Raw genomic sequence first — 26,780 nt, forward strand, 5'->3', positions numbered from 1 at the left:
GTGCCATCCCGGTGCCGAGCGGATCCCGCCCCCGGCCGCAGCACCGCCCCCAGCCCGCCCGTCCGGGGCTCTCGGGGCTCTCGGGGAGCGGGGCCGGTGCGGAGCGCGATGGTCCCGGCGGGGCCGCCCCGCTCCTGCCTCCTGCTGACGGCCGCGCTGCTGCCGCTGCTGCCGGTACCGGCACCGGGGGCAGCCCCGGGCCCCCCCGCGCTCACCGACGCCGAGATCGAGGAGTTCCTGCGGGGCTTCCTTGGACCCGGGGACGGCGGGGACCGGGACGGGGACGGTATTGAGCTGGGCTTCGGCACCGACCTCGGTACCGGCACCGGCACCGGCACCGGCACGGGTGAGAGATCGGCACCAGGATGCCAAGGGGAACGGGGGTGGCGTGACGGGGGGAGCCCGGCCCCCCACACTCACCCTGCCTCGGGGTGGCGGCCTCCCCGCTCCTGTCCCCTCAGGCTTCCCAGGGTCGCTGACGGAGCCTGAGAAACCCAGGAAGGGGAAGAAGGAAAAACCCCCCAAGAAGCTCAAAGAGAGACCGCGGGGCGCCAAGAAGGATAAGGACAAGGTCAAGGACAAGGACCGGGGCAAGAACAAACCCCCCAAGAAATCCAAGGAGAAGCCACCGAAAGGCTCTGAAAAACCCCCGAAAGGCTCCAAAAAGCCCAAGGAGAAGCCACCCAAGGCCACCAAACCCTCTGGCAAGAAGCCACCAGTTCCTCCAAGCCCCTCCACTGAATCCCCCACTACCCTGCAGCCCTCACAGGGCAAGGAGGATGAAGAGACACCTGAGTTCCTGGAGCCTTCGCACTACAAGGAGGAGGAGGAGGAGGAGGATGGAGGTGTCCGAAGTGAGTTTTGGTGACACCCATCTTGCTGCTAGTGGGGTTGGGGTGGGAGGTTTCAGCACAGCAGAGCATCACCCCACATCCTGCTCAGCTGCCCTGGTGGCATCCTACAGCTGGCTGGGCTTTGTGCCCTGGGGTTTCCCCTCTCTGCCCTGCCAGCTTTCCTTCCCATGGGCTTTTCTTCCCACTGTGGGGCTAGGGAGGGCCAGGACAGGGGCGTGGGGAGGCCACGCCAGCCCCTTGCTCTGTCCCTGTCCCCAGGAGAGCTGGAAGAGCCGAATGAGCGCTGGGGGCTGGGCCGGGAGGACTGGAACCCTGAGCCCCAGCCAGGTGAGTGCCCAGCTCCCAGGGCCACCACCCTGTGTCTTGGGGACACTCCTCTGCAGGCCATGGTCACCCCTGTGTACCCTGGGGCTATCTCCTTGTGTCTTGAGGCCACCTCCCTGTCCCCAAATGTCACCTCCCTGCACCCCAATGCCATGTCCGAGCTCCCCAGGGCCATGCTCCTGCAACACAGGCCACGTCCTTGTTCCTCAACGCCACCTTCCTGCACCCCTATGTCACCTTCCTGTGTCCCAGCACCATCTCCCTGCATCCCAGTGCCATCACTTTGCACGCCAGGGCCACCTCCCTCCTCCCAGGTGTCACTTCCCTGCACCCCACTGCACTCTGCACCACTTCCCTGCTCCCAAGTGTCACCTCCTCTGTGCCCCAGGGCTGCCACCCTTACCTCAGGGCCTCCCTCCTATTCTCAAGTGCCACCTCCCTGCTCCCTGTTGTCCCCTTCCTGCACCCCAGTGCCACCCTGTGCCTCTCCATGTGTCCCTTCTCTACAGAGGTCCCCGAGGAGCTGGAGCCCCCGACCCTGGACTACAACGAGCAGCTGGAGCGGGAGGACTATGAGGACTGTACGGTGCTGGGGTGTAGGTGGGGGGGCCACCGGCACCCCCTGGCCTGCAGGGAGGGATGGAGGGGGTGTCCCCCCTGCCTCTCGCCACAAAGCCAGTGCCACCCTCTGTGTCCCCAGTCGAGTACATCCGGCGGCAGCAGAAGCCCCGCAAGCCCCCCAGCAGGAGGAGACCTGAGCGGGTCTGGCCCCAGCCTGAGGAGACACGTATGTGGGAGAATGGGGACATGAGGGGCTGGCACTGCTCAGGGTGAGGCTGGGGGACAGTCCCCAGCCTTGGGAACCCAGGGAAGCAGCATTTTGGGGCAGCCTGGAGCTGGGGTGGGCATGGGGACAGCATAAGGGGTGCAGGGACCTTGTAGGGGTGTGGGGACCATATAGGGGTGTGGGGGTCTCTTGGGGGCATGGGCATCCCAGTGGGATATAGAGGGGTCCGGTGGGGGACGTGGGGACCTCACGGTACATGGGAATCCCAAAGGGAAATGTGGGTTCTAGAGGGGCAAGCTGACCCCATAGGGACCCCATAGGGGACATAGGGCACCCTGCAGGGAGATGGGGACCCTCATTGCCTCCTCCTCCCCCAAGCAGAGCCTGAGGAGCCCCCCCCGCAGCCCCTCCCCCAGCCCCTCCCGCAGCCCCCCGTGCCTGGCCCAGTGACGGAAGGGGACTACGGTGAGGGCTTCGAGCCACCCGACTACGATGACTGTGAGTGATGAACCGGGAGGGACAAGGCACCCCAGGACCCCCATCATCCCTGCCCCTTCCACCTCCAGAAGGTTGTCCCAGCCCCCCACCCTGTGCCCCCCAGGGACCTACGGGCTGCCTCCCCCGCCAAAGCCCCATGAACACCCGGACAAAGGGGACAGGACGGAGACGGACGAGGAGAAAATCAGACCCTGTGAGAGGGGGTGGAGGGGGCTGGGCGGGGTGGGCAGGGCTCGACGGGGGGAGACATGTGCCCATGGTAGGCATGTGTGCCCCAGGGTCGGTGGCAGAGCCACAGGGAGGGTGGCATGTCCCTGGGCTGGGTGTTCCATTCCCATGGTGGGTGTCAAATCCCCACAGTGGGTGGCACATCACCAGGGTGGGTCACGTCCTGGGGTAGGTGACATATCCACATGGTGAGTGTCACCTCCTTGGGGTGGATGTCACATCACCAGGGTGGGTGTCATGTCTTCAGGGATGGTGGCACATCCCTGGGGTGAGTGACATGTCTGCACGGTGGGTGCCACATCCCCAGGGAGGTGGCACGTTCCCAGGGTGGGTGTCACTCCCGGCATCAGTGGCACATTCTTGGGGTGGGTGGCACGTTCCTGGGACTGGTGTCACGTCCCTGGGGTGGGTATCACCTTGCCAACAGTGAAGCCCAAGAAAGAGGAAGAGGAGGAGGAAGAGCGCTGGGTGGAGGAGAAGGGCCAGGAGCGCAAAGGTGGGTGCCAGCCCCCATCCCTGTCCCCTCACACCTGTCCCCATCCCTGCCCCCTCACTAAACCTTTTCCTTTCCCAGGAAAACCCAAAAAACCAGGAGGAAAGAAGTGGGATCCAGATGAGGAGGAATGGACCCCTCCGGCAGAGAAGAAAAGTGAGTGTCCCCATTCCTGGGGTGACAGGGACACCTGGCTGGGGGGGAAGCCCATCACCCCCTACCCTCTGCTGTCCCCAGGGTGTCCCCCAATTGGGCTGGAGTCCCACCGCATCGAGGATGACCAGATCCTGGCCTCCTCCATGCTGCGTCATGGGCTGGGTGCCCAGCGCGGCCGCCTCAACATGCAGGTGAGGGTCACCCCCTGCGCCCACCCCCCGGGTCACGGTGACACCCCCACCCACGTCCCGCTCACTGCTCCCCAGGCGGGCACCAACGAGGACGATTTCTTTGATGGAGCGTGGTGTGCCGAGGATGACAGCCGGGCACACTGGCTCGAGGTGGACACCCGCCGCATCACCATGTTCACCGGTGTCATCACCCAGGGGCGCGACTCCCAGATCCAGTACGGGGACACGGGGGTGGAGCCGGGGACATGGGGGGGGAGCAGTGTGGGGACCCCTGTCCCAACCTGTCCCTGTCCTCCCGCAGCGATGACTTTGTCACCAGTTTCTACGTGGGCTTCAGCAATGACAGCCAGCACTGGGTTATGTACAGCAATGGCTACGAGGAGATGGTGGGGACCTGTTCTGGACGGGTGACGTGGGAGCAACACGGACCCTCTTGGGTACATCTCTCCCTCCTCGGCAGATGTTTTATGGCAACGTGGACAAGGACACACCGGTGTTGAGTGAGTTCCCTGAGCCAGTGGTGGCCCGATACATCCGCATCTACCCCCAGCGCTGGAATGGGAGCCTCTGCCTGCGCCTCGAGGTCCTGGGGTGTCCCCTGTCTGGTAACAGTCACCCCAACGCAGCCTGGGGGCCATGGGGGGGAGGGAGGGATCTCTGCAGCCACCCCCCGCTGCTCTGTCCCTGTCCCCTCCACAGCTGTCAGCAGCTACTACACCCAGCAGAATGAGGTGACCTCCACGGACAACCTGGACTTCCGACACCACTCCTACAAGGACATGAGGCAGGTGGGCATGGGGTGGGGTCCTCTGCAGGGGATGGAATACTCTGTGAACAAATCCATGGGGTGGCATCCTCTATGGGGTTGGAACACCCTGGGTTGTGGGATCCTTCATGGTGGTGAGATCCTTGGCGGGGAGTGGGTTGGATCCTCCACGTGGGTGGGAACCTCCTTGGGGATGAGCAGCTTTATTGGGGATGGGATCTTCCATGGTGGTGGGATTCTCTGTCGGGTGGGATCCTCCATGAGAAGTGGACACCTCTGTGGTGGTGGGCACACCTTTGGGGCATGGCATTCTCTGTGGTTGTGGGCACTTCCGTGGTGGTGGGCATCTCCGTAGTGTGGGATCCTCCATGGGGGTGGGGTTCTCTGCAGGGTGTGGGCTCTTCCCCCCCCCAAGCACTGCCCCCATCTCTCCCCACCCTGCAGCTGATGAAGGTGGTGAATGAGGAGTGTCCCACCATCACCCGCATCTACAACATTGGCAAGAGCTCACGGGGGCTGAAGATCTACGCCATGGAGGTTTCCGACAACCCGGGCGAGCACGAGACGGGTGAGGGGGGTGTGAGGGATTGGGGGCCCCCAGCTGTGGTCCCCAGAGTTTGCTGACCCTGCTCACCCCCCACCTCAGGTGAGCCCGAGTTCCGGTACACGGCGGGGCTGCACGGGAATGAGGCGCTGGGCCGGGAGCTGCTGCTGCTGCTGATGCAGTTCCTGTGCAAGGAGTACCAGGATGGGAATCCCCGCGTGCGGGGCTTGGTCACCGACACCCGCATCCACCTAGTCCCGTCCCTCAACCCCGACGGCTACGAGCTGGCCCATGAGGCGGTGAGGGGGCAGCAGGGTGGGATGCACCGTGAGGCACTGAGGGAGGACAGTGGAGCAGTGGGGCAGGATGTGGGGTGCTGGGATGGGCTGTGGGGCACTGGGATGGGATGGCAAAGTCGCGGGATGCAGCCCCCTCCTCGCAGCTCACCACTGCCCTGGGCTGGCTGCAGGGCTCCAAGCTGGGCACCTGAGATGTCAGAGAAGGGGATGGGACCGGGAGCGGTGGGATGGGATGGGATGGGATGGGATGGGATGGGATGGGATGGGATGGGATGGGATGGGATGGTGGGGCAGGGGACAGGACTTGGACTGGTGGGATGGGACACGGGTGGTGGGGTGCAGCCCCCCAGGACTCACCAGTGTCCTGGGCTGCCCGCAGGGCTCTGAACTGGGCAACTGGGCACTGGGCCATTGGACAGAGGAAGGCTTTGACCTCTTTGAGAACTTCCCTGACCTGGCCTCAGCATTGTGGGCAGCTGAGGAGAGGCGGCTGGTGCCCCACCAGTTCCCCAACCACCACATCCCCATCCCGGAGCACTACCTGTCTGAGGATGCGGCGGTGAGTGTGGCACAGGGGTGGGGCAGGGGTGGGGAGAGTGTGGCAGGGGGTGACACCTCATGCCCTGTGCCCGCCTCACAGGTGGCAGTGGAGACACGGGCTGTCATGGCGTGGATGGACAAGAACCCCTTCGTACTGGGAGCCAACCTGCAGGGTGGGGAGAAGCTGGTGTCCTTCCCCTTCGACACGGTCCGACCCAGCCCCCCAACGCCAGCAGCTGCCCCTCGTCCACTGGACTATGAGGATGAGCAGTCCGAGCTGCAGGAGACACCTGACCACGCCGTGTTCCGCTGGCTCGCCATCTCCTATGCCTCGGCACACCTCACCATGACCGAGACCTTCCGCGGGGGCTGCCACACCCAGGACATGACTGACGCCATGGGCATCGTGCAGGGTGCCAAGTGGCACCCCCGGGCTGGCAGTAAGTTGGGGCCAGTGGCGTGGCTGCCCCGTAACCCAGTCACTGGCAGGTGAGCAAGCAGCTGGGTGGGCGTATCTATGCTCTTGCAGGTATGAATGACTTCAGCTACCTGCACACCAACTGCCTGGAGCTCTCCATTTACCTGGGCTGTGACAAGTTCCCCCATGAGAGTGAGCTGCAGCAGGAGTGGGAGAACAACAAGGAGTCTCTGCTCACCTTCATGGAGCAGGTGTGTACTGGGACATGGCCACAGCTGCCCCACCTGTCCCACACAGTTCCACTCATCCCTTTCCTCACCCAGATCCATCGGGGAATCAAGGGCGTGGTGACGGACCAGCAGGGCGAGCCCATTGCCAACGCCACCATTGTGGTGGGGGGCATCAACCACAACGTCAGGACAGGTAGGTACCATGAGGTGCTGGCAGGGTGCCAGCAGCCCCGTGCCGCCTCCATCCCACCCCGCTGCTCCCCGTACCTGCAGCCAGCGGCGGGGACTACTGGCGCATCCTGAACCCGGGCGAGTACCGCGTGTCGGCACGGGCCGAGGGCTACAACCCCAGTGTCAAGACCTGCCACGTCCTCTACGATATCGGGGCCACCCAGTGCAACTTCGTCCTGTCCCGCTCCAACTGGAAGCGCATCCGGGAGATCATGGCCATGAACGGGAACCGGCCAATCCGCCGCGTGGTGCCCGGCCAGCCCATGACGCCCCGCGAGCGCCTGCGCCTGCGGATGCGCCTCCGGCACCGCATGCGGCTGCGGGAGCAGATGCGGCTGCGGCGCCTCAATGCCACCACGGCCACCAGCAGCCCCACGGCCCCACTGGCCACCACCGCCCTGCCCTTCCCCTTCAGCAGCACGGCCTACACGCCCTGGAGCCAGGAGCCACCCACTGCTGGCACCTGGGAGATGGACACCGAGACAGAGGTGGTCACTGAGCTGGTGACAGAGACGGAGGGCTGGGAGTTGCACACAGGGACGGCGCAGCCCCTCACCACTGCCGAAACCTACACCGTGAACTTTGGGGACTAGGGACACTTGACCCCTCACTCAGCTTCAAGCCATGGTTGGACACTTTGGCATCTGCTTCCAACATCTTCCCTGAGCCCAGACAGCTGTTCCAGGTGGGCTCCAGCCACTCACCTTGCTGCTTCCAAGGACTGCGGGCATCGTCACCAACAGCTGGGTGCTGTCAGGGACATGCCACCCCATCCCTCGGAGCCGGGCCTTGCCAGCCCACTGTCCGTGTCCCAGTGGGGTGGCAGGGGTGGTACTGCTCTCCTGGGCAGGGCCCATGGAGGCGGGCACAGCCTTTCTCCCCTCCATACAGTTTTTGTTACACAAATAAATCAAGTTATATTGGTACAAGCATCTTGTCCCTCCAGTGCTTCCCCAGCTGTGTCACCCTCCCAGAGGACAGACAAAGGCAGTGGATGCCAGGAAACCTTGAGGGGTGGGGGCTTGTGGAGTCTGTGTCCTCCCTGTGGTCAGTGCCCAACTTCCATGTCCCCATCCTCACTGTCAGCTCCAAAGCCGGAGAAGGTGATGGGCTGGCAGGTGAGGTCGCGCAGGTTGACGAGGCAGGCGGTTTGCGTGGCACTGAAGTCGGGCACCGTCACCAGCAGCACCCGCTGCCCCTCCTTCCCTGCAAGCACAGGTGGGTGTCAGGCACAGGAGCCCCCTGGCAGCCCCCAGCACGGGTTCCCAGCCCCCACAAGGATCTGGGTGTGCTGTGAGACCCACCTTGGAGCAGCTTGGACTGGAAGTGGGGCGCATTGCCGCAGAAGTAGACGTGAGGACACTCAGTGAGGATAAACGGGTCAGATTTGTAGAACGGGTAACAGCCTGGGGAGGATTGGAATTAGGGGGGGAGCCCCTGGTAAAGCCCCCCCATTCAACATCCCCCCAGCCCTCACCATACCCAGGGTGTCTGGGGCCGTGGGGCTGATGTGTCCTGCCAGCAGTGTCCACTCCAGGATCTCCAGGTAGTCATCCATGCTGCTGTATTTGAAGATATCACTGATGTTTTGTCCTGACGTCCCCAGAAACCTACATTATGGGGGAAAGAAGGGCAGCTTTAGATGGTGGACATGCCACGACATGTCCCATGGTCCCATGCCCCTGACAGCTGTCACCAGAGCTGGTAGCACACCAGGTTTGTTTACCTGACACCATCCAGGTTGGCCTGGTAGGGGTTGGTGACAAGGCGCAGAGTGGCATAGGCACTGGCCAGGGGCAGCATGCAGCGGTGCAGGGGCTGCTGCGGCAGTGTGTAGTTGGTGGGGTCAAACTCGCCAGGCATCACGTCCACAGGCACAGAGGTCTGTCGGTAGGGCAGGGATCAACCGAGTGGCCAAAGTGCCCTCCAAGGGGGCTCAGAGCAAAGCCCTGGTGTCACTGCTGCTCCTTTTCCCCAAGATACCTTGCTTGGCTTCACCATGGAGGCCAGATCCCAGGAGACGGATCTGGAGCTGGGCTGTGAGCTGCCTCCCCATAAGGGGTGCTCAAAGGGAGGTTGGGTGCTGGGGAAGGGGGTTTTGCCACCCTGCACCCTGGGCTGCTTCCCCGCCTCAGCAACCAGGCTCCCTCCCCCAAAGGAACCTGATTCACCAGCCAACCCCAAGCACTCACACAGAGCTGCAGCAGGATCTCATCTAGCATCTTCACAGCCTCCACACTGGCAGCCTGCGTCTTCTTGGTCAAGTACTTGGCCTGGGTGAGCAGGAAAACAGTGAGGGACAACCCCATGCCCCCTCTGGCCCCTCCCCATGCCCTCCCAGCACCCCAGGAGCACCACAATGCTGCAGCCCCCTCCTTTCCGCACCTTGTTGATGGTGTCTCGGCTCTGTGTGTTCTGGCTCAGCAGATTCCCAGCCAGAATGACACGGGTGATGTGAGCAGCACAGCTCTGCTCGCCCTCTGCACCCAGCTGCCCCGTCACCACGTCCACCAGCAGCTGAGTGCTCAGCAGGGCCTCCCCACTCACGCTGCCCAGCCCCAGCCCCGAGGCCAGCAGCACGAACCTGGATGGATGGAGAGGCTCAGGCAGTGCCATGCTCCCAAACCAAGGGGCTTCAGAGAGCCAGGGCAGGGGGCACAGTCCCCTCCGCCAGCCCTCTTGGCACAAGGGGCTCGGGGACACAGCAGGGACACAGTGCCAGCCCCACTCCTGCTGCTGCTGACTGACCGGTCAGAGCTGGGCCCGGTCCAGGGCAGCGGTGGGGGCAAGTCAGCGAAGCAAAGATCCTCCACCAGGAATATGCCATCGTCCTGCTCGGAGCCGTACACGGCCAAGATGGTCCCTACAGCAGAGCACGTGGTCAGCCCCGGCCAGCAGCCACAGGGTGGGTGCTGCCACAGAGCCACCGCTGTTCCTTACCTGTCACCAGCTTCTGCACATCAATGGCTCCTTCCAGCTTGATCCGCTGCAGCTCATCCTCCAGGATCAGCTCGTCAGAGGGCTGGATGTACTTGGGCAGGGGTGGCTGAGGCACCAGGTTGTGCTGCGAGGGTGCAGGGACAGCTCTGACGGCCTCAGCGAGGACCAGCAGCTCCCAAGGACCCTTCCCAACCCCAGCTCCCCATCACCAGCACAGGCAACACCCTGGCTGGAGGCCCCGGCAGCTGGAACCCCCCCGGCCGGGCTGGTTTCACTCAGTGCTTCCCTGCAGCGTCCCGAACACAAGCCCTGTCCAAGGAGGAAGTGGCTCAGACGGGTACTGGGAAGCTTCAAGCTTCCCAACGTGAACTGGCTGGGAGCAAATGGGCCCCAAGCCCACATGGGGATGGCAGAGCTCCCCTGACACCTCCCTCACCCCCCTCATTCCCCTGTGGCAGGGAAAGGGGGTCTGCACTGCCAACCCCCCTGGATCCAAACCCTCCAAGGGCTGGAAAAGCAGCCCTGAGCAAGAGTGGTGGTAAGCAACAGGGGGAACAGCTTCAGATGGACAAAGGGTGGGTTTAGATTGGATATGTGGAAGGAATACTTCCGTGTGAGGGTGGTGAGACCCTGGCACAGGTTGCCCAGAGAAGCTGTGGCTGCTCCGTCCCTGTAAGTGTTCAAGGCCAGGTTGGATGGGGCTTGGAGCAACCTGGGATAGTGGAAGGTGTCCCTGCCCACAGATGACCTTTAAGGTCCCTTCCGATCCAACCCATTCAGTTTCCATGATTTCATAAGGAGCATGCACACATACATATGCTGGCACCAAGAGGCATCACCAAGGTGGCATCCAGGGACAGGGTGGGCAGAGGCTATCATCCTGTCACACAAATCCAGCTCAAATCCCTGCCAGCTTCCTGGCTCAATGAGCACAGGGAAGCCACAGAAACCCAGCTGAGCTCTCAGGTGTGCTGGTACAACCCCCTGAGCTGTGTGGAGGAGGAAGAGGAAGAGGAGGAGGAGGAAGAGGAGGAGGAGGAGGAGGGGTGAGCCCATTACCTCCTCGCTGATCTCTTGCAGGATGGAGGGCTGGAGCTGCATGGCCTTGAAGAGCGTCCCCACCACGCAGCACTTCTCTCCTGCCTGCAGCTCCGAGAGCTTCCGCAGCGCAACGTCATTCCCTGTGGAGAGACAGCAGGCAATGGCCTTGGGGTGACGGCGGGCACAGCGCAGGGCTGGGGGCAGCAGCCAAAGGGCCCCAGCGTCGAGGCCAGCAAGAAGCGTTGGGGAATGTTGGGAAGCCTCCTGCTTTTTCTCGAGGCACGGCGCCGAGTGGACATGTGTGGGCCAGATGGGGCGGAGGAGCATTCCAGAGCCTACAAGCCTGCAGGCATTTCCTCTGTGCTGGGGGGAAAGCAGGGTCAGGATGGTGCGTTCAGCTCCCAGTAACAGCTCTGCCCGGGAAGGGCCCAGGATGTTCCTGCCCTTGGGCATGGGGGGTTGCTGGTCCTGCTCTTCAGGGGCTGACCCAAACTTCCTCAGAGCCGACAGGCAGGAGATCACTCAACACACCCAAACCTGATCTCTGCCAGGCCCAGATCCTCTGCCCCAGATCCCTGCTGGAACTCAGGATCCCCATCACATCCAGAGAAGATCCTGGCAAGCTGACAGGTCCCTGGGCTTTAGGCAGGGATCCACAGGGGATACAGGCTGCGAGAACCTCGGGAGCTGCAAGAAGCATTGCAGCCCCAGCTGCATCCACTTTGTGGATGAGAAGCAAAAGTCTCCACCACAAGGTGAGTCCAAAACTTCTTACCCCACCCCTGGGGACCCAGAGATGCTCCAGCCCCATCCAGTGTGTGGGTCTGTCCTTCCCCATTTGAACCAGCCTGTGAAGTCCATCCCGAGCCTCAGGCCCTGGAGAGGAGCAAGGAACCTGCTCCCGGTCTCCTCTCCCAAAACAACACTGCCTGTGCCAGCTCCTTGTCCTTTCTGGGTGATATTTCTCCTCCCAAAAATCTCCCTTTGCTCATCACATGCTGCTGAACCTGACTCTTGTCCCAGGGAGAGCACCCCGCTGCCATCCCTGGCATTCCACACTGGAAACATGGATTCCCGAGCCCAGGAATGCAAACACTCTGAGGCAGAACAAAAACAATCCTGTTGAAGTTTCTTATTTTTGGCTCAAACTCCCCAAAATATGCGTTTGGCAGGAGGGGGCTGTGCTCTCCAGATTTTTGCCTGCAGGCGCTTCCTGCTGGGAGACAAACCCCAAAATCTGGTCCCATCCCAGGACTCCAAGAGGTGGAGCTTTACAAACCATTGGGTTCTGTCACACTTGGCAAAGTCCAGGGTGGCCAACCAAGGAATGACATCCGCCGTGGGACCAGCACTGGCTTTGCTTCCACACAGCCCACGGGGCTGGGGAGTGCACAAGACCAGGCGTCCGGCCCAAAAGCTTCCACTGAAGGGGTTTTTGCCCATAGAAGGGCAAAGCTGAAGGAAATTCGATCGCAGGCCATGCCCGGGCCGGGGGGGCAGAGCCCCAGCAGCGCTGGCATTGCTTCATGCCGCGGATGGAAACTCTGAGCGTGAGGGTCCCGCCCCCAGAACCACAACCGCCCCCAGCCAGGAAACAGCCCCCCCGGCACAACCAGCACCTCTCACCCTCCTGCACCCTCCTGTACCCCACTTCCTGGCCAGGGCCCCCCAGCCCCACCCTGACAAACCTCACACACAACTCCTGTTCCCAAAAGTGTGTGGGGTGATGTGACTCAGACAGTTGTGTTCTCCCTGCTCACACCCCCCCTTCCATCTTCTGATGGGGAATGCGGTTTGTCCCAAGGTCAGAACTCCAGGTGGGAGCTGCAACAGGATTAGCACATAACCCAGCTGCAAATGGATTATCCCATCATGACTGTGCATCCCAGAGCTGGGGGGCTGAGCTGTTTGGGGTGGGCTCTGCTGCACATCCCCTGTCAAGGGTGTAAAATGCTGCTGGAGACTAGGACAACTGGGTACACTGGAGCTGCTCAGGTCGCAGGAAGGTTGTGGGTGGATCCCAGCCTGGCAGGGATGGACTCCATACCTGCAGGGATGCATCCTGTCCCCAGGGATGCCTGCAGGGTACATCCAGCCTGAGGACGAGAACACTCACTCACTTCTGGACTCCAGATATAAATCTGGTCAAACACGGAGATAAAATCCTCAGGCAGCTCCAGAGATATTTGTTCCCAAGGCCACCACTAACCTATGTTCCCAAGTGCCACATCCACACCGCTTTTATTTCCCCACAGGGATGGGGACTCCAACACTCCCTGGGCAGCTGTGCCAGGGCTGGACAGCCCTTTCCATGAAGGAATTGTCCCAATATCCAATCTGAACCTCTCCTGGTGCAACTTGAGGTCATGTCCTCTTGTCCTGTCCCTTGTTTCCTGGGAGCAGAGCCTGACCCCCCTGGCTGCACCCTCCTGCCAGGAAATTGTGGAGAGTGAGAAGGCCCCCCTGAGCCTCATTTTCTCCAGCCTGAGACCCCCAGCCACTCCTGGTGCTCCAGCCCACTCTCCAGCTTTGTCCCTACCCCTGGGCACACTCCAGCCCCTCAGTGTTTTTCCTGGGGCAGGGCCCTGATAAAGGGGGAGTTTCCCTTGGGCTCACCCCATCGGCTCTGTGCGCGCCGCTCCAGCCCCGCTCGCATCCCGGCGAGGCGCACGGCGTAGATGTGGGCATACTGCCGGGAAAAGCTGCGCTCGCCCAGCTGGAAAGGCTGGGAGCAGTCTGAATACCCCGACACAGGCACCCTGGGGAAGGTGGGGGGCTCGGCCGAGGGAGGGGCCAGCAGCCCCTGTGCCGTGGGGGCTGCCTGCTCCGAAAACATGGTGTGGGACATGCGGGTCTACTGATGGGTCTGAAAAATAAATTGGTGAATTAAGGATCCTGGCTCCCACCTGGCCATCGCTGTCACCCCAAGACACAACAGTCCCCCTGAAAATGATCTTCCCCACCCCCAAACACAAACCATGTCCGGGTCTGACCCTCCCTCTGCACGCTGCACCCACTCAGCCCTGCTTCCTCCCAACCCAGGGCATCCCCAAACTCATCCTGGTGACAGGACCATCCCACCCTCTCCTAAAATCCCACCCCAGAGTAGGACACCTGAACTCCCCACAAAATACACCTTGGCCACCGGATGCCGCCGGGACCCCCCTCTCCCAAATGGACCCGGGCCCTGCATAGCCCCCTGGACATCCCCAGCCACCAGTGCCCCCCCAGCACACTCCCTCTGGCACAATCCTTCTCCCCGCGGCACTGAACCCCCCCAAACACTTCCCTGGCACCAGGAACCCCCCCCCCCGAGGACGCAACAGCCCCCCCAGACCCCCAACCCCAGCGCTCCAGCCCCCCTCAGGCTGCAGGGCCTCACAGAGTCCCCCCAGCCCCACCAACCAGGGTCTCCCCTGCTCCCAAACGGGGACATCCCCTCAGCCCCCGCCCGGGGTTCCCGCAGGTCACGTACGGGCTCCGAGGTCAGAGGTCGGGGGTCGCCGCCGACACCGGGACCCGCCATGGGGGTGGGGCTGCGGCGGGAAAAGGCGCGAACGCCGCCAAACACGGAAGTGGTGTGACCGCGCGGCGGAAATGACGCCAGGGAGTTGCCAAGGCAACCGCTGTGGGCCTGGGGCGGCGGGACACGGAGGGGATGGGGGCCAGGACAGCGAGACATTGGGATCGATCCCCGGGCCCCACGGAACCCATGGGGGGAAGGGGGCACCGTGACCGACCCCAGACAGGACACCAAGACTGACCTCGAGGGGGACACTAAGCCCAAGCCCTTGGACTCCCCAGAGACCGGAGGGGGCCAAAGGGGACCACGGGATAGACCTCCCCGATCCCGGGATAGACCCTCCGGAGCCCTCGGGGGTCTGGCCACTTGCTCCCTGCCCCACACTTGGGGGGACTTAGGGGCAGCTTCCCTTAGGGGACGAAGCTGGGGAGGTTGGGGGCTGCTGAGCTCCCCCATGTGCCCCCCGAGCCCCCCCGTATCGCCTTCCTGCGGGGGTGGAGGTGCGAGGCAGGAAGGGGCCTGGGGAGCCGCGGTGTTCTGTTTCAAGGCGTTTTGGGGTTTTGGTCCCCCACGGCCCCACTATAAAAGGTGTCAGGATGCAGGCAGTCACCCACTGTCAGTCACCTGCTGTCACTGGCTCGGTGGGCTCACCATGGCTGCCGCCTTCCTCCTGGTGCTGGTGGTAGTGGGAGGTAATGGGGACCCTCCTGCCTCCCAGGGGGGATGGTCACCCTGAGGTGGCAGGGAGAGGAAACACATGGGGACAATGGGGATGGCAGCCTGGGTGACTGAGCTTGGTGGGGCTGGGGTCTGTGGATCGGGATAGGGTCTGTGTAGGGATGGGCACTCAGGGATGTGGGAAGGAGGATGAGGAGACAGGCAGGAGGTGGGGGCCCGGGGGTTGTGGGAATGGGGTCTCATGGGACCAAGCACCTGGGGGTGGCAAGGATGGGGTCTGCCTGAGGACCCACGGGTGATGGGGATGGTGCCCATGTTAGGACCAGCACCTGGGGATGTTTGGGGACAGGGTCTGCATGGAGATGTAGGAATGGTGGGAGCAGAAGGATGTGGGTACAGGCAGGAGGGATAGTAGGGATGGGGCTGAGTACCTGGGGCTGGTAGTTTAGGGGTCTGGGCCCCCAGGGACCTCAGTGATGGGCACCCAACCTGCGGCCACACTCGCCATCCTGTCCCCATGCAGCAGCACAGGCCGTGGTCCCCCCGCCCTGCCAGGGTGATCCAATGTCCTGGTGCTGGGACATGGACATGGCCATACGCTGTGGCCAGGAGCAGCAGTGCCAGGACCTCTGGGACAGCCTGGCCCTGGTGAGTACCCCACCCCCACGTTCTGCCAGGGCCACCCAGGAGTCCAGGCAGCCCTGAGGGTCTTTGTGTCCCCACAGGGGAATGTGGCTGAAGGGGATGACATGGCTGACGGGAGTGACATGGCTGACGGGAACGACACGGCTGATGGGGACAGTGTGGCGCAGGGCAGGGGGATTAAGTGCAGGCTGTGCACCAAGGCCCTGAAGAAGATACAGGCACTGGCAGGTGACGACCCTGACGAGGTGAGGGGTGATGGGGGTCTGGGGGGCCGGGCTGGGGGCCATCTCCCTGCGGCCCCCTGACCTGCGGTGCCTTTGGCAGGCGGCGGTGGTGGCGGCGCTGCAGAAGGGCTGCCAGGTGCTGGGCCGGGCCAAGGGCAAGCTGTGCCAGCAGCTGGTGAATAAGTACCGGGACCAGATCACCGAGGCGCTGCAGAATGGGGACACGCCCCGGGACATCTGCACCGCCATGGGCGTCTGCCGGTCCTGAGCATGGTTAGGGCCCACCTATATCCTGATCCTGCATCCCATGGGCTGATCCTGCACTCTGCATTCTGCATCCTGTGTCCTGCACCCCACATCCCGATCCTATGCTTGGGGTTCCTGAACCTTCCCTGCTGCAGCTCTGTAGGGTGGGGGTGAGCCAGGTCACCCCAAAGTGCGTTGCGGGGCAGGGGGAAGGCTGGAGGAGCTGCTTCTGCTGGCCCCCGACTCACCCCTTGCTTTTTCCTTTTTCCACAGGCACAGCCCCGAATGCCCCCAAACCCCGATGCTCTTCCAGCCCCTGATGCCCCCACAGCCCAGCCATCCCCTTCCCACACAATAAAGTCCCTCCTCTGTCTCCATGGGTCTTTTTTGTCTGCACTGGGGGGACACGGTGACAAGGGCATATGGCACCAGGCACTGGCAGGGGATAGTCTGGCCCTGGCCTGCCCCAGCAGGGCCAAGGTGACACCAAAGGTGCCTGTGGTAGCATGGGGATGTGTCCCACGTGGGTCGGAGTGAGCGGTTCCCTCCACACACCTGGGTGGCCCTGGCTGTCACTGTCCCCATGCCTGGCACTGCATCTGTCCCTGCACTTGACAATGTCACTTGTCACACAGTTGTCACTGGCACTGCCATGGGCACTGTCCCAGCTGAGCACAGGGAATCCCTTCTTCAGTCCCAGCCAATCAGAGCACAGGGAATCCCACACCCTTTTTTTTTTTTTTTAATTCCAGCCAATTGGAGTGCAGGGAATCACTTCTGTTTGCCCCCAGCCAATCAGAACAGAGAGACTGTGGGTCTCTGAGGCCTGCCACCAATCAGAGCTCAGGGATGTCTTTCTGGTGCCAACCAATCAGAACAAAGGAAGTCCGGCTGGCTGAGGGCTGCAGCCAATCAGAAGACAGGGAATCCTGCTGGTTGAGGGCTGCAGCCAATCAAAACACAGGGAATCCTGCTGGCTGAGGGCTGCAGCCAAGCAGAGCAGAGGGATCCCCTTCCCCTCTTGCAATGAGCTGTGGGGATCCCAGTGCCACCCATGGGGCTGGGGGCTTCAGGAGCAGCACCACTGGGTGGCTTTGTCCCTTGGAGTGACACAGACCCCTGCAGTGTCCCCAGCCCCTCAACATGCACCCCCCAGCTGTGGGGTGACCCTGTGCTTTGTGAGGACACCAAGACCCCTTGGTAGTCCCAGCCCCCCAGGTTGGCCCCACACCCTGTGGTGATCCAGTCTCCCCACATGGTCCCGGATGCCCAAGAGTTACCCCAGCACCCTGAGAGGTCCCTAGATCCTGGGTGCCCCCATGTGCCAGGGTGACCCCAGACCCCTGCAGTGGCCCCAGATATCCCAGATATAACCCCAGACCCCCAAGACAGCCCATACCATGGGGTAGCCCCATACCCCAGCGCTGACCCCAACACCCTGCGTGGGCCCCAGACCCTGGGGAGCCCCAAATCCCCAAAGGGATCCCAACACCCTGTGGTGTCCCAGGAGGACCCCTCCACCCTGGGGTGCTCCGGATCCTCAGAGTGACTCAAAACCCTGGGTTGCCTCCAGAGTCTTCAGAGAACCACAATATGCTGCGGTACTGCCAGATCCTTAGAGGGACCCCAACACCCTGGGGTGCCCATGACCCCCAAAGGGACCCCAATACTCTGCTCCAGACCCTCTGGTGAACTCAAATCCCTGGGGTGCCCCAGACCTTTCAGGGAACATGGGTGGGAACATGGCTAGAGAGGATCCCCCCAATATGCCCCCCTCCATCTGGCCCTTTCTGGTGCACTCAGTCTTTGCACCCCAGGGATCACTGGTGAGGAGATCCTCCACCCTGACACCCCCCAAAGTGCCCCTTTTCTCTAGGCCAACCCCCTTGAGGGGGTCTTTCCCCCAGCAAATGGGCTGGGGTACGCTGGAGCACCCCTTGCTGCAGCTGTGTGAGGATAGGGGGGTGTGAGGGCATAGGAAGCTCCTCAGCTGCCTCATACATGTGGGGCAGCCCCATGGGGGTCTCCCTGCCAGCATGGGGGGAGAGGCATGAGGAGCAGTGGCCCAAGTGGCCCCAGAGAAGTCCACACACACCCCGTTTATTGGGGGGCCGGAGCCGCCTCCTTCCCACGTCCGTATCTGCTCCCGTAGCGCTCCGAGCGGGACCACTGGCCCTGCCATCCCCCCTGAGTCCAGCTCACTGCCCCATCATGCAGGCCATCTTGCAGGCCACGGCCGAGATGAGGGCGGCCCCGCGCCCGCTGCCTTCCTCTGACTGGATGAAGGTGATGTCACAGCCGGGTGTCAGCTGCCGCACTGTGGCGTGGAAGTGGTCCTTGAAGCTGGGGAGTGGGAACACGGGGTCACAAATGGGGTCACAAACGGGGTCAAGGCTTGGGGGATGAAGGGAGAGGATAGGGATGTCAGCAGGGAGAAGGGTCTGGAGATCCCCACCTGGGATGGAGCTTGTAGACAGAGCCATCGACACCAACAGTGATCTTGAGGGTGTCCTGGCTGCGGCTCTCCCGCATGCGGTTGATGACTCCAGCCAGGCCGGCCGAGCACATCTGGGCGGCGCGTGTGGACACGCTCTCACACACCCGGCGCACGATCTCACAGTCTGTCCGGGACGGCAGCAGCTCAAAGGCTGACAAGATGTTGTAGATCTGCTTGCGGTCATCAGAATCACTGGGGTGGGGGGAGAAAAGGGGGTCAGCAAGGGCTGGGGGGTGAGGACTCTGGGTGAGACAGCTGGAGAGGGATGGGGGAGTGATGGGATGGGGGATCCTCACATGGGACAGTTGTATGGGGTGATAGGATGGGGAACCCCAACTGGGTCAGTCAGAGCAGGTTGGTGTGGGGTGATGGGATGGGGGACCCCAACATGGTGCTGCTGTAGAGGGCTGGTGTGGGGTGATGGGACAGAGGGACCTGGAAGTGGGTCCCCCTAATGTGGAGCGATGGGACATGGGGACCCCAAACGGGACAGAGCAGGCAGGTATGGAATGATCGGATCATGATGTCTCATCATGATGGGCCTGTGACATGGGACACTGTGGTTTGGGTGGCAGGATGTGGGGACTCCAAGATGGACAGTCAGAGCAGGCTGGTGTGGAGTAACAGGATAAAGGACCCCAATATGAGGCAGTCAAAGCAGACTGGTATAGGATGATGGAATAGAAGGATCCTGATGTGGGACAGCCCAGTGCAGAGTGAGAGCACAGACTCCCCAGTATTCCCGGACCAGTGTGGAGTGAGAGCACAAACCTCCCAGTGCGATGCAGCCTGGCAGGTTTGGGGTGCCACCCCCCAGCCTTGTACCTCTCGATCTGGGACATGAAGCGGGTCTCAAAGGTCCCGCGGGTCTTGAGCTTCTCAGAGGCCTCCCCATTGAAGAGCAGGTTCTCATCCACCAGCTTCAGCAGCACCAGCCGCACGATCTCCCCCATGTATTTCCCCCCAATGATCTTCTCATACCTGGGGGGGACAGAGGCGAGGGGGTGGCATCAGAGCTGGGATTTGAGGGGTCACAGCACCCCCTCTTTCCTTCCCCCCTCCTTGCTGGATGTGTTTCCCGTGCATGGGCACGGTCCAGGGCGAAGGATGCCCGTGCTGGGCGGCTGAGCCCAGTGTGGTGCAGGGGATGGGAGGGATGCCCAGAGGAACTGGATCTCTCCTATTCCTTACAGTTGCTGACCGGGGTTAAGTGAGGTCTCGTCCACCACGCGGTCGTACTCCAGGAGGAACTCGTCCAGCTCCCCGGAGGCACCAAAGGCCCCCCACTCCGTGTTCACGCACATCCGCCCCTCGTCGCCCTCCACCAGCTCCACGTTGTGCATCTCCTCCATGTAGCAGGCGTTACAGCCTGTCCCTGCCAGGAAGTGGGGATGGGTCTGGGCGGCAGGGGGGCAGCAGTGACACCCCCCTGCCACAGCCCTCCCATCCCAACTGGGATAAAGCTGGGATAGTCTTGTGGAGCAATGGGGAAGAGCTGGAGAGGGTCCAGACATGTGCCAGGACAGGGGTTGGGACCCATATGGATGAGGGACATTCCTCAACCTGGTGACTGGCACCATGGCCTACAACTACTTCAAGGGTGGCTCCAGGACATGGGGGAAAGGCTTTAGACTAAAAGAGGAGAGATTTAGATTGGATACTGGGAAAAAATCCTTCCCTGTGAGGGTGGTAGGGACAAACACAAGTTTCCCAGAGAAGCTATGGCTGCTCCATCCCTGGAAGTGTTACAAGCCAGGCTGGACAGCCTGGTCTAGTGAAGCTGTCCCTGCCTATGGCATGGAGCTGGATAATCCGTAAGGTCCCTTTCCAACCCAAACCATTCTGTGATTTCATGAAAGCTGGAACCAAGGATGGTTGGGAACTTACTACATAGGTCCCAAATCTGTATCCCTACTCCACCCGGCACTGGGATGCAATAAAACCATCAAAATATAGAATCATGGAATGGTTTGGGTTTGAAGGGACCTTAAAATTCATCTCATTCCACCACCCTGCCCTGGGCAGAGACACCTTTGACTAGACCAGGTTGCTCCAAGGATAGAAGGGAAACTGTCTTAAGTTGCACCAGGGGAGGTTTCTGTTGGATATTGGGAAAATTCCTTCATGGGAAGGTCCGTTCAGCCCTGGAACAGACTGCCCAGGGCAGTGGTGAAGTCCCCATCCCTGGGGGGATTCAACAGCCATGTGGATGTGGCACCTGGGGACATGGGTTAGTGATGGTCTTGACAGTGCTGGGGAACAGTTGGACTCGATGACCTTAGAGGCTTTTCCAACTCAAACAGTTCCATGATTCCATGCTAGACCTCATTTCAGAGAACTGACTGAACGGCCAGTGACTGCTGTTCCATGAGCACCAGGATTCAGTGACTGATCATGGCTGAGGGCTGTGCTTGGAGCTGCATGTCCTTGTCCTGCAGTGATGGCGATGGACATCCCTCCTGCTCCCCGCCCCTGCAGTGTCCCCACAGCTCTGGCTGGCCACTTGTCCCCACAGCAGGGTCCCAGGGGCTCTGGGCACTGTGCTGAGGCCAGCCCAGCCCCAAGAAGCTGATCAACATCCCAGCATGTGTTTACCCCGGTGAGGGGATGCGAAGCCCAGATGACACATTGGCACATGGCTGATGGCACAAATGATAGTGAGGGGCTGGGGGAGGTGGGGGGCTGCTCTCTGCAGGGAGTAGGGGATGGAGCCAGCAGAGTTCAAACTCACCCCCACCACCTGGCTCTCTGACACCAGCTGCCTTCCATGGGTCCCTATCCCTACGATGAAGTGCCAGAGCCACCAACAGCCCTGTGGGGACCAGCCCTGTTATGATGACCACCCTCTTTCTACTCCCAAAGTGCCCTAACCAGGGGCCAGTGCTGGGGCCAGGCAATACCATCGAATGTCCCAACCACCGGACACCCCAGCAGGGTGCCACTGCCAGCCCCCCATCCTTGGTGTGTCCCCCCCAAAAGGATGGGGGAAGCAGCAGGGGAGCGGGGCCATGGGACAGTTCACTGTCCCCAGCCAGGTGTCCCTGTAGAAGGGGCATCTTACCCACAATCATCCCAACCTCGCACCGGTGATCTTCATAGTAGCAGGAGATCATCGTGGCCACCGTGTCATTCACCATTGCCACCACATCCATCTCGAAATCCTGGGGACAGGGACCATTGTGGGCTCATGGGGGGTCAGGCTGTCCCACAACAGGTGGCTTTGGGGTGGACAGTCCCCAAGGGTGAGGACCTGGGCATGTGTCACGCACACGTGTGTGCACACACATGGAACAGCCCTGCCCAGAGACACACTTGGCTCCAGCAGCCCCATCATGGGGACAGCTATGCTCCAGTGGTCCCTTCCTGGGGACACACTAGGCTCCAGTGGCCCTGCTGCAGGCACAGCCAGGCTTCAGTGAGCCCATTGCAGGGACAGCCGGGGTGCTGGGGTCTCGGCACCGCACCGGTGCCGGCACAGCCGTCTGATCCTCTCACCCCTCGCCGTTTGATGGCGTCCCTCAGCAGCCCCACTACGTTGTTCCCTTCCGCGCCGGAGGCTTTGAAGCCCTTGGTCCAGTTCAGGAGAATGCCCTGGAGTGGGAGTCAGACCGAAATGGGGCTGTGGGGGTAGCTGAGGCTTGGGGACCCCTAAGCCCTCACGCTGCCCGGCCACCCCCTCACCTTGTCTATGTCCTCGTGCCGCACGGGGAAGGAGAAGGTGAAGCCCAGGGGCAGCTTTTTGTGCTTCATCTGGTGCTTGTCCAGGAAATCGGAGATGCACTCGGAGATGTAGTCAAAGAGCTGGAAGACAGGAGGTCCAGCCTTTGCCAAGGGATGTCCCCACCCTCCCACTGCCCTTGGATGGACATTGTCCCCACCATGGGTTCCCCAGGCCTGGCCACCCCCCAGCTTCTTAGGGATGGAGGTGTCCCCTCCAGTGTCCCCACTGAAACACACACTGTGAAAGGGACTGGGATGGGATGGGATGGGATGGGATGGGATGGGATGGGATGGGATGGGATGCCCCGTGTGCTCCACTGACCATCTCAGCTGTCCCAGTCATGGCATCCTCTGGGATGGAATACATTTGGTGCTTCGTCTTCACCTTCCACTGCCCCTCCTCTCCCTCGCCCACCTTCACCAGCATCACACGGAAATTGGTGCCACCCAGGTCCAGTGACAGGAAATCTCCCACCTCTGCAAAGCCAGGGAGAAGGGAAGAAGGTGATGGGCTCCAGGTAGGCTCAGCCTTCCACACGGAGCTTGATGGGGTCTGAGGAAGGGGTGAGACACAAGGGACTGGGAGTGACACCGTACCAGAGCCCTCGGGGGTGGAGCGGACATAGGTGGGCAGCATTTTGACAGAAGCTTCCTCATGTGTCTCCAGCTTGAGCCCTCGGTCCATCTCCTTCTGCATCCGGTACATCACCTTCTTCAGGTCCTCCTCCTTCAGCCGGAACTCTGACAGGATCTGCTCCACCTGCACACAACACAGCATCAGCCAGGGACGAGGGATATGGGATGCAAGGGGCCTGAACTGCAAGAAATAGTCAAGCTTTCCTTCCCCCAGCCCTGGTTTTCCCCACTGGCACACAGACACCCTGAAATGCCTTATCCTATTGCTCTGCTGTTCTCCTCCAGCTGAACTGAGGCACCAGGGAATCCATAGGACTGTCACAAGGCACCAAGTCCCCTTCTGGTACTGCCTGCAGGATGCCACAGTCAGCTCTGGGGTCCCTGGGGACCAGGGTTGGCACTGGGGTTCTGCCATCTCTATCACCCAGCTGAATTTTTGGGATGGTTGTGTAGAAGCTGGCCCCATTCCAGCAGTGACCTGGGACATCCCATCCTGATGAATCCCAGGTTCATTCCCAGCAAGGAGCACTTCTGGCCATGCCATTGAGGAGTACAGCATCTCTCACCAAGGACATGGGATTCTTCTATGATGAAGATGCTGGTGTGTCTTCCTTGTTCCCCTGGGAGCATCCTTCTCCCTGTATCCCACTGGGAATCATGGGTACCGTTTTTCACCCATTGAATGTGGGGCTAATATGGGGCAGAGGGCAGGCAGGCAGGAACATTCTCAGGGGTTGCTGCCTTGCCTCGCTGCCAGGGAGAGCCGCAGGGCCCACTCCAGGGAAGCACCTGGCAAGCAGGATCCGTGTTTATCCTTTCCGTAGCAACCCCGGGCTCGGCGCAGCCTTCATTAGCCAGCAGAGCTGGGGCCAGGTGCCCCGGCTGTCAGATGGAGCTGGAGCCGGCACTCCTTCACCAGCTGCAGTCGGCAGCATTAGGGCTCATTAGTCACCGGCTCTGGGGAGGCTCCAGTGCTCTCGCCGCACACAGATGTTTGCCTCGAGGCTGCTGCTGTTTCCTGACAGGTTTTGGGGGTAGGGGGCTCAAGAAAGCGTTTGGGGTGTGGAGCATCCCAACATTGGGGGCACCCCTTGCCTCGGCTCAGTCCAGCTGCCCTCCATCCTGGCACATCGCCTGGCCCCCAGTGCCATCCCTTGGCCTCCAAACCCTCAAGTGGGGCTCAGCCCAAATATCTCTGAGGCCCTGCAGAGCTCCTGTGACCTCAGCCGCCACCCACAGCTGGGTGGGATCCTGGCACCCCCCCACTCCATCCTGGTCCTGAGTGCTGGGGGTCCGTTAGCCCTGGACCCCCAGGTGCTGGGAGACAAAACCCCAAGAGACATGGCTGCAGCATGGACCCCTTGGAACGGAGCCGGGCACCCACAACAGCACTGTGGTGAGGTTTGCCCTGATCCAGAGGGTGTTTGGCCCTGGATGTCTGGAAAAATCCTGCCAGGAAAAGCAAGGAGCTGGATTTGATCTCTCCTGGGTTGTTGGCTGAAGGTATTCAGTGCTAATCCATCCCATGGGGCTGCTTGGCATGGGAACACCTGATCTGCCGCGGCTGGAGGGTCCCCCTCCCAAGGCTGGCACCCAGGAGTCCAAATTTTATTCCTCCAATGTTTTTTCCATCTCAGCACCACATGTACCTACTCATCTCTTCACTCGCCTTCAAAACAATGGGCTTGGCTCTCCCCTGGCAGGATTTGGCTCTTCCCACATGACATTATCTGGCTCTCAGCGTCCCATGGAAATGGTGTGTTCCAATGCGTCCCACAAAAGGGATGGAGCTGGGAACTATGTGGCCACTGGCTGCAGGGGCCAGTGACATCCATCTCTGCTGGTTCAGCATGTGCCGAGTCTCCTTGGTGTCCCCTTGGTGTCCCAGTCGGCAGCAGGGAATGTCTCCACTGTCCTCACCCATGACCCCATGAGCTCAATCCATCTGGGAGAGGATGCTTCCCACAAACAACTGGTTTTTGACTGGGGATGAGCCGTGTGCCATCCTGCTGGGTGCCTCGGTGACAACGATGACAGCCAACTGAAGGAGGTGACAGGCCCAATCTCATCCCAGGGATGCAGCTGCATGGCTGCAAGATGCCCAGGGTGATGTCTGGATGGTGGGAGCATCCCAGCCCAGCAGAAAATCCCACAAATGCTCCCAGCTCCATTGTGAGCCCTCAGTGCTGTAGGGCCCATGCTGTGCTGGGGGGTGACCTCAGGGATGGGGACCCCCCTGGGGCATGCTGGGCTGCCTGCAGGCTGCCTGGGAGCTGGTGTCCTCCCCACCAGCCATCCTCCTGGCTACCTCTGTTGGAACCTTGGGAGATGCTGGGAGCACCCGGACGCTCACTCCAGGGAAGGCTGGAACCCCAGTGAGTATCTGCACCTTTCCCCACACCCACTGGGCATCCCCTGGCCCCCCCCCGGCCCCCCAGCATTGCCCTGGCAGTGGCCTCACCTTCTCCTTCCTGCTGCTCTCCATTCTGGCTCGGTGATCCAGCATGGGGGCAGCTGGCGAGGTGGGGTGGGCTGCGGGCCAAGCCGTGCCCCCCTCAGCCCCTGTGCCCCCACCGTGGTGCCTGGCCTGGGGGAGCCCCCTGCACTGTCCTGGAGGGTGTCTGGCAGGCGCTGGGCTGCTCCGTCCCTCGCTCCACACGCGGATGCTCCACTTTCGCTGCGTTATCTCATCTGACGCCCCAGTCCGGCACCCACTGAGGGGGTCCCGATACCCCCGGCCTCAAGCAGAAGGGCAGGGAGCAGGGCCCGGGGCCCTGGTGGGATCAGCGCTGTCGCCCCACATCCTTCGCTCCAGAGGGATTCCACTCTCGCTCTCCCGCTCGCTTCCTCAATGTGTCAATAAATTCCCGGGCTGGTGTTGGTGCGGGGGTCCCAGCCCGACGCAGCAGGTTCTGGCAGCCCCTGGGGACCCCCTGTGTGTTGGCGAGGCTCGGCCAGGACCCTCCCCGCAGGGGCCGCTGGCCCCGTCACGCGAAGCACCACGCCCCGGGTCACCCGTGTCCCCGTTGTCATACCAACGGCTCGATGGTGGTGGCAAGCACTCCACCGGCCGGCTTGGCAACCGGCATGCTCCCATGGAGACCGCGGACACAGCACGGCCTACAGACACCCGTGGAGGGCCGAGGGCGACTGGGAAGTGCTCCGAGCCCCCAGGATGGGAAAGGATCCAGCGGTGCTGGGATTGACACCAGGCGTCGCAACAGATCGGGGATGGATGCTGGATTTGAGGACGAGGATGTGGCAACTCCCATCGCCCCCAGAGCCGCGTCATCCACCCAGTGTTGCGGAAACAGGGGACTATGGGGGTCCAAATGGGATAAGGAGCAGGGGTGGACCCCAAAACCTTCTGGTCTTGGTGTGTGGCAGCATCTCCTCAGACACAGAGCTGGGGAGGGTCCCTGGGAAGCCTGGATGGGTGTTGGGGTGACAGCCCCATGGGGGACTGAGGGGGCTCTGGGGAGGACAGAGGTTTTGTGGGTGGCAGAGCAGGGCCTAGGGGACACAGGGTCACCCCACAATACCTCACCTGCCCCCTGTGCAGGGAGAACCTGGGGGCACAGGAGGGCTCTGGCAGCCCTGCCCCTGTGCTGGTGTCCACCCATAGAGGGGTCCTCACCCCTTCGAGGGGTCCAAAACCCTCGGGAAGTTCACCCACCCCTCGTCAGTACCACCATGGAGGGGTCCCCACCCAGGGGCAGAACAGCCCCATGGAAAGGTCCCCAGTCCCCAGGGCGTCCCCCAGCACCCGGGGGAGGCTGTTGCCCCCGTGGGGCCCCTCCTCAGAGGGTCACTACACCATAGGGGAAGGCCCCCCACACAGGGGAACCCCATCCCACAGAGGGACCCCCACCCCACAGAGGGACCCCCACCCCACAGAGGGGAGCCCCACCCCACAGAGAGACCCCCACCCCACACAGGGGAACCCCACCCCACAGAGGGACCCTCACCCCACACAGGGGACCCCCACCCCACCCCACCCCACAGAGGTTCCCCCACCCCACACAGGGGACCCCCACCCCACACAGGGACCCCCACCCCACCCCACCTCAC

General features: G+C 62.0%; 4 protein-coding genes across 4 annotated transcripts; 2 read left to right on the forward strand and 2 right to left on the reverse strand.

Annotated features, from left to right (window-relative positions):
• Nucleotides 1-108: 108 nt before the first annotated feature.
• AEBP1 (AE binding protein 1) lies at nucleotides 109-7,424 on the forward strand (the record flags this gene model as incomplete). Its single annotated transcript, XM_082298304.1, has 21 exons — nucleotides 109-346; nucleotides 462-854; nucleotides 1,113-1,181; nucleotides 1,688-1,759; nucleotides 1,879-1,965; nucleotides 2,347-2,463; nucleotides 2,567-2,656; nucleotides 3,119-3,187; nucleotides 3,266-3,340; nucleotides 3,422-3,531; nucleotides 3,607-3,746; nucleotides 3,833-3,917; nucleotides 3,992-4,136; nucleotides 4,231-4,319; nucleotides 4,742-4,865; nucleotides 4,944-5,140; nucleotides 5,520-5,699; nucleotides 5,781-6,120; nucleotides 6,210-6,349; nucleotides 6,422-6,521; nucleotides 6,602-7,424. The coding sequence occupies 21 exons, from the start codon at nucleotides 109-111 to the stop codon at nucleotides 7,150-7,152; spliced, it is 3,411 nt and encodes a 1,136-aa protein (XP_082154430.1). The 3' UTR covers nucleotides 7,153-7,424.
• An 81-nt stretch (nucleotides 7,425-7,505) lies between these two features.
• POLD2 (DNA polymerase delta 2, accessory subunit) lies at nucleotides 7,506-14,116 on the reverse strand. The gene is made up of 11 exons (XM_082298199.1): nucleotides 14,016-14,116; nucleotides 13,157-13,406; nucleotides 10,559-10,680; nucleotides 9,500-9,623; nucleotides 9,308-9,422; nucleotides 8,945-9,143; nucleotides 8,752-8,832; nucleotides 8,286-8,443; nucleotides 8,042-8,169; nucleotides 7,864-7,965; nucleotides 7,506-7,765 (listed from the first exon to the last, which is right to left on the reverse strand). Exons 2-11 carry the CDS (start codon nucleotides 13,386-13,388, stop codon nucleotides 7,608-7,610), a joined length of 1,419 nt encoding a protein of 472 aa, XP_082154325.1. The 5' UTR covers nucleotides 13,389-13,406; nucleotides 14,016-14,116; the 3' UTR covers nucleotides 7,506-7,607.
• Nucleotides 14,117-14,692: 576 nt separating this feature from the next.
• LOC309582897 (uncharacterized protein) lies at nucleotides 14,693-16,200 on the forward strand. Its single transcript, XM_082298308.1, has 5 exons — nucleotides 14,693-14,755; nucleotides 15,265-15,389; nucleotides 15,467-15,631; nucleotides 15,711-15,883; nucleotides 16,130-16,200. Exons 1-4 carry the CDS (start codon nucleotides 14,716-14,718, stop codon nucleotides 15,876-15,878), a joined length of 498 nt encoding a protein of 165 aa, XP_082154434.1. The 5' UTR covers nucleotides 14,693-14,715; the 3' UTR covers nucleotides 15,879-15,883; nucleotides 16,130-16,200.
• Nucleotides 16,201-18,054: 1,854 nt separating this feature from the next.
• GCK (glucokinase) lies at nucleotides 18,055-25,242 on the reverse strand (the record flags this gene model as incomplete). Its single annotated transcript, XM_082298246.1, has 10 exons — nucleotides 25,171-25,242; nucleotides 22,671-22,833; nucleotides 22,396-22,550; nucleotides 22,035-22,154; nucleotides 21,849-21,944; nucleotides 21,415-21,514; nucleotides 19,545-19,728; nucleotides 19,179-19,334; nucleotides 18,312-18,545; nucleotides 18,055-18,199 (listed from the first exon to the last, which is right to left on the reverse strand). Exons 1-10 carry the CDS (start codon nucleotides 25,213-25,215, stop codon nucleotides 18,055-18,057), a joined length of 1,398 nt encoding a protein of 465 aa, XP_082154372.1. The 5' UTR covers nucleotides 25,216-25,242.
• Nucleotides 25,243-26,780: the final 1,538 nt, after the last annotated feature.

Source organism: Coloeus monedula, assembly GCF_965178545.1.
Source record: "Coloeus monedula genome assembly, chromosome: 28".
NCBI lineage: Eukaryota > Metazoa > Chordata > Aves > Passeriformes > Corvidae > Coloeus > Coloeus monedula.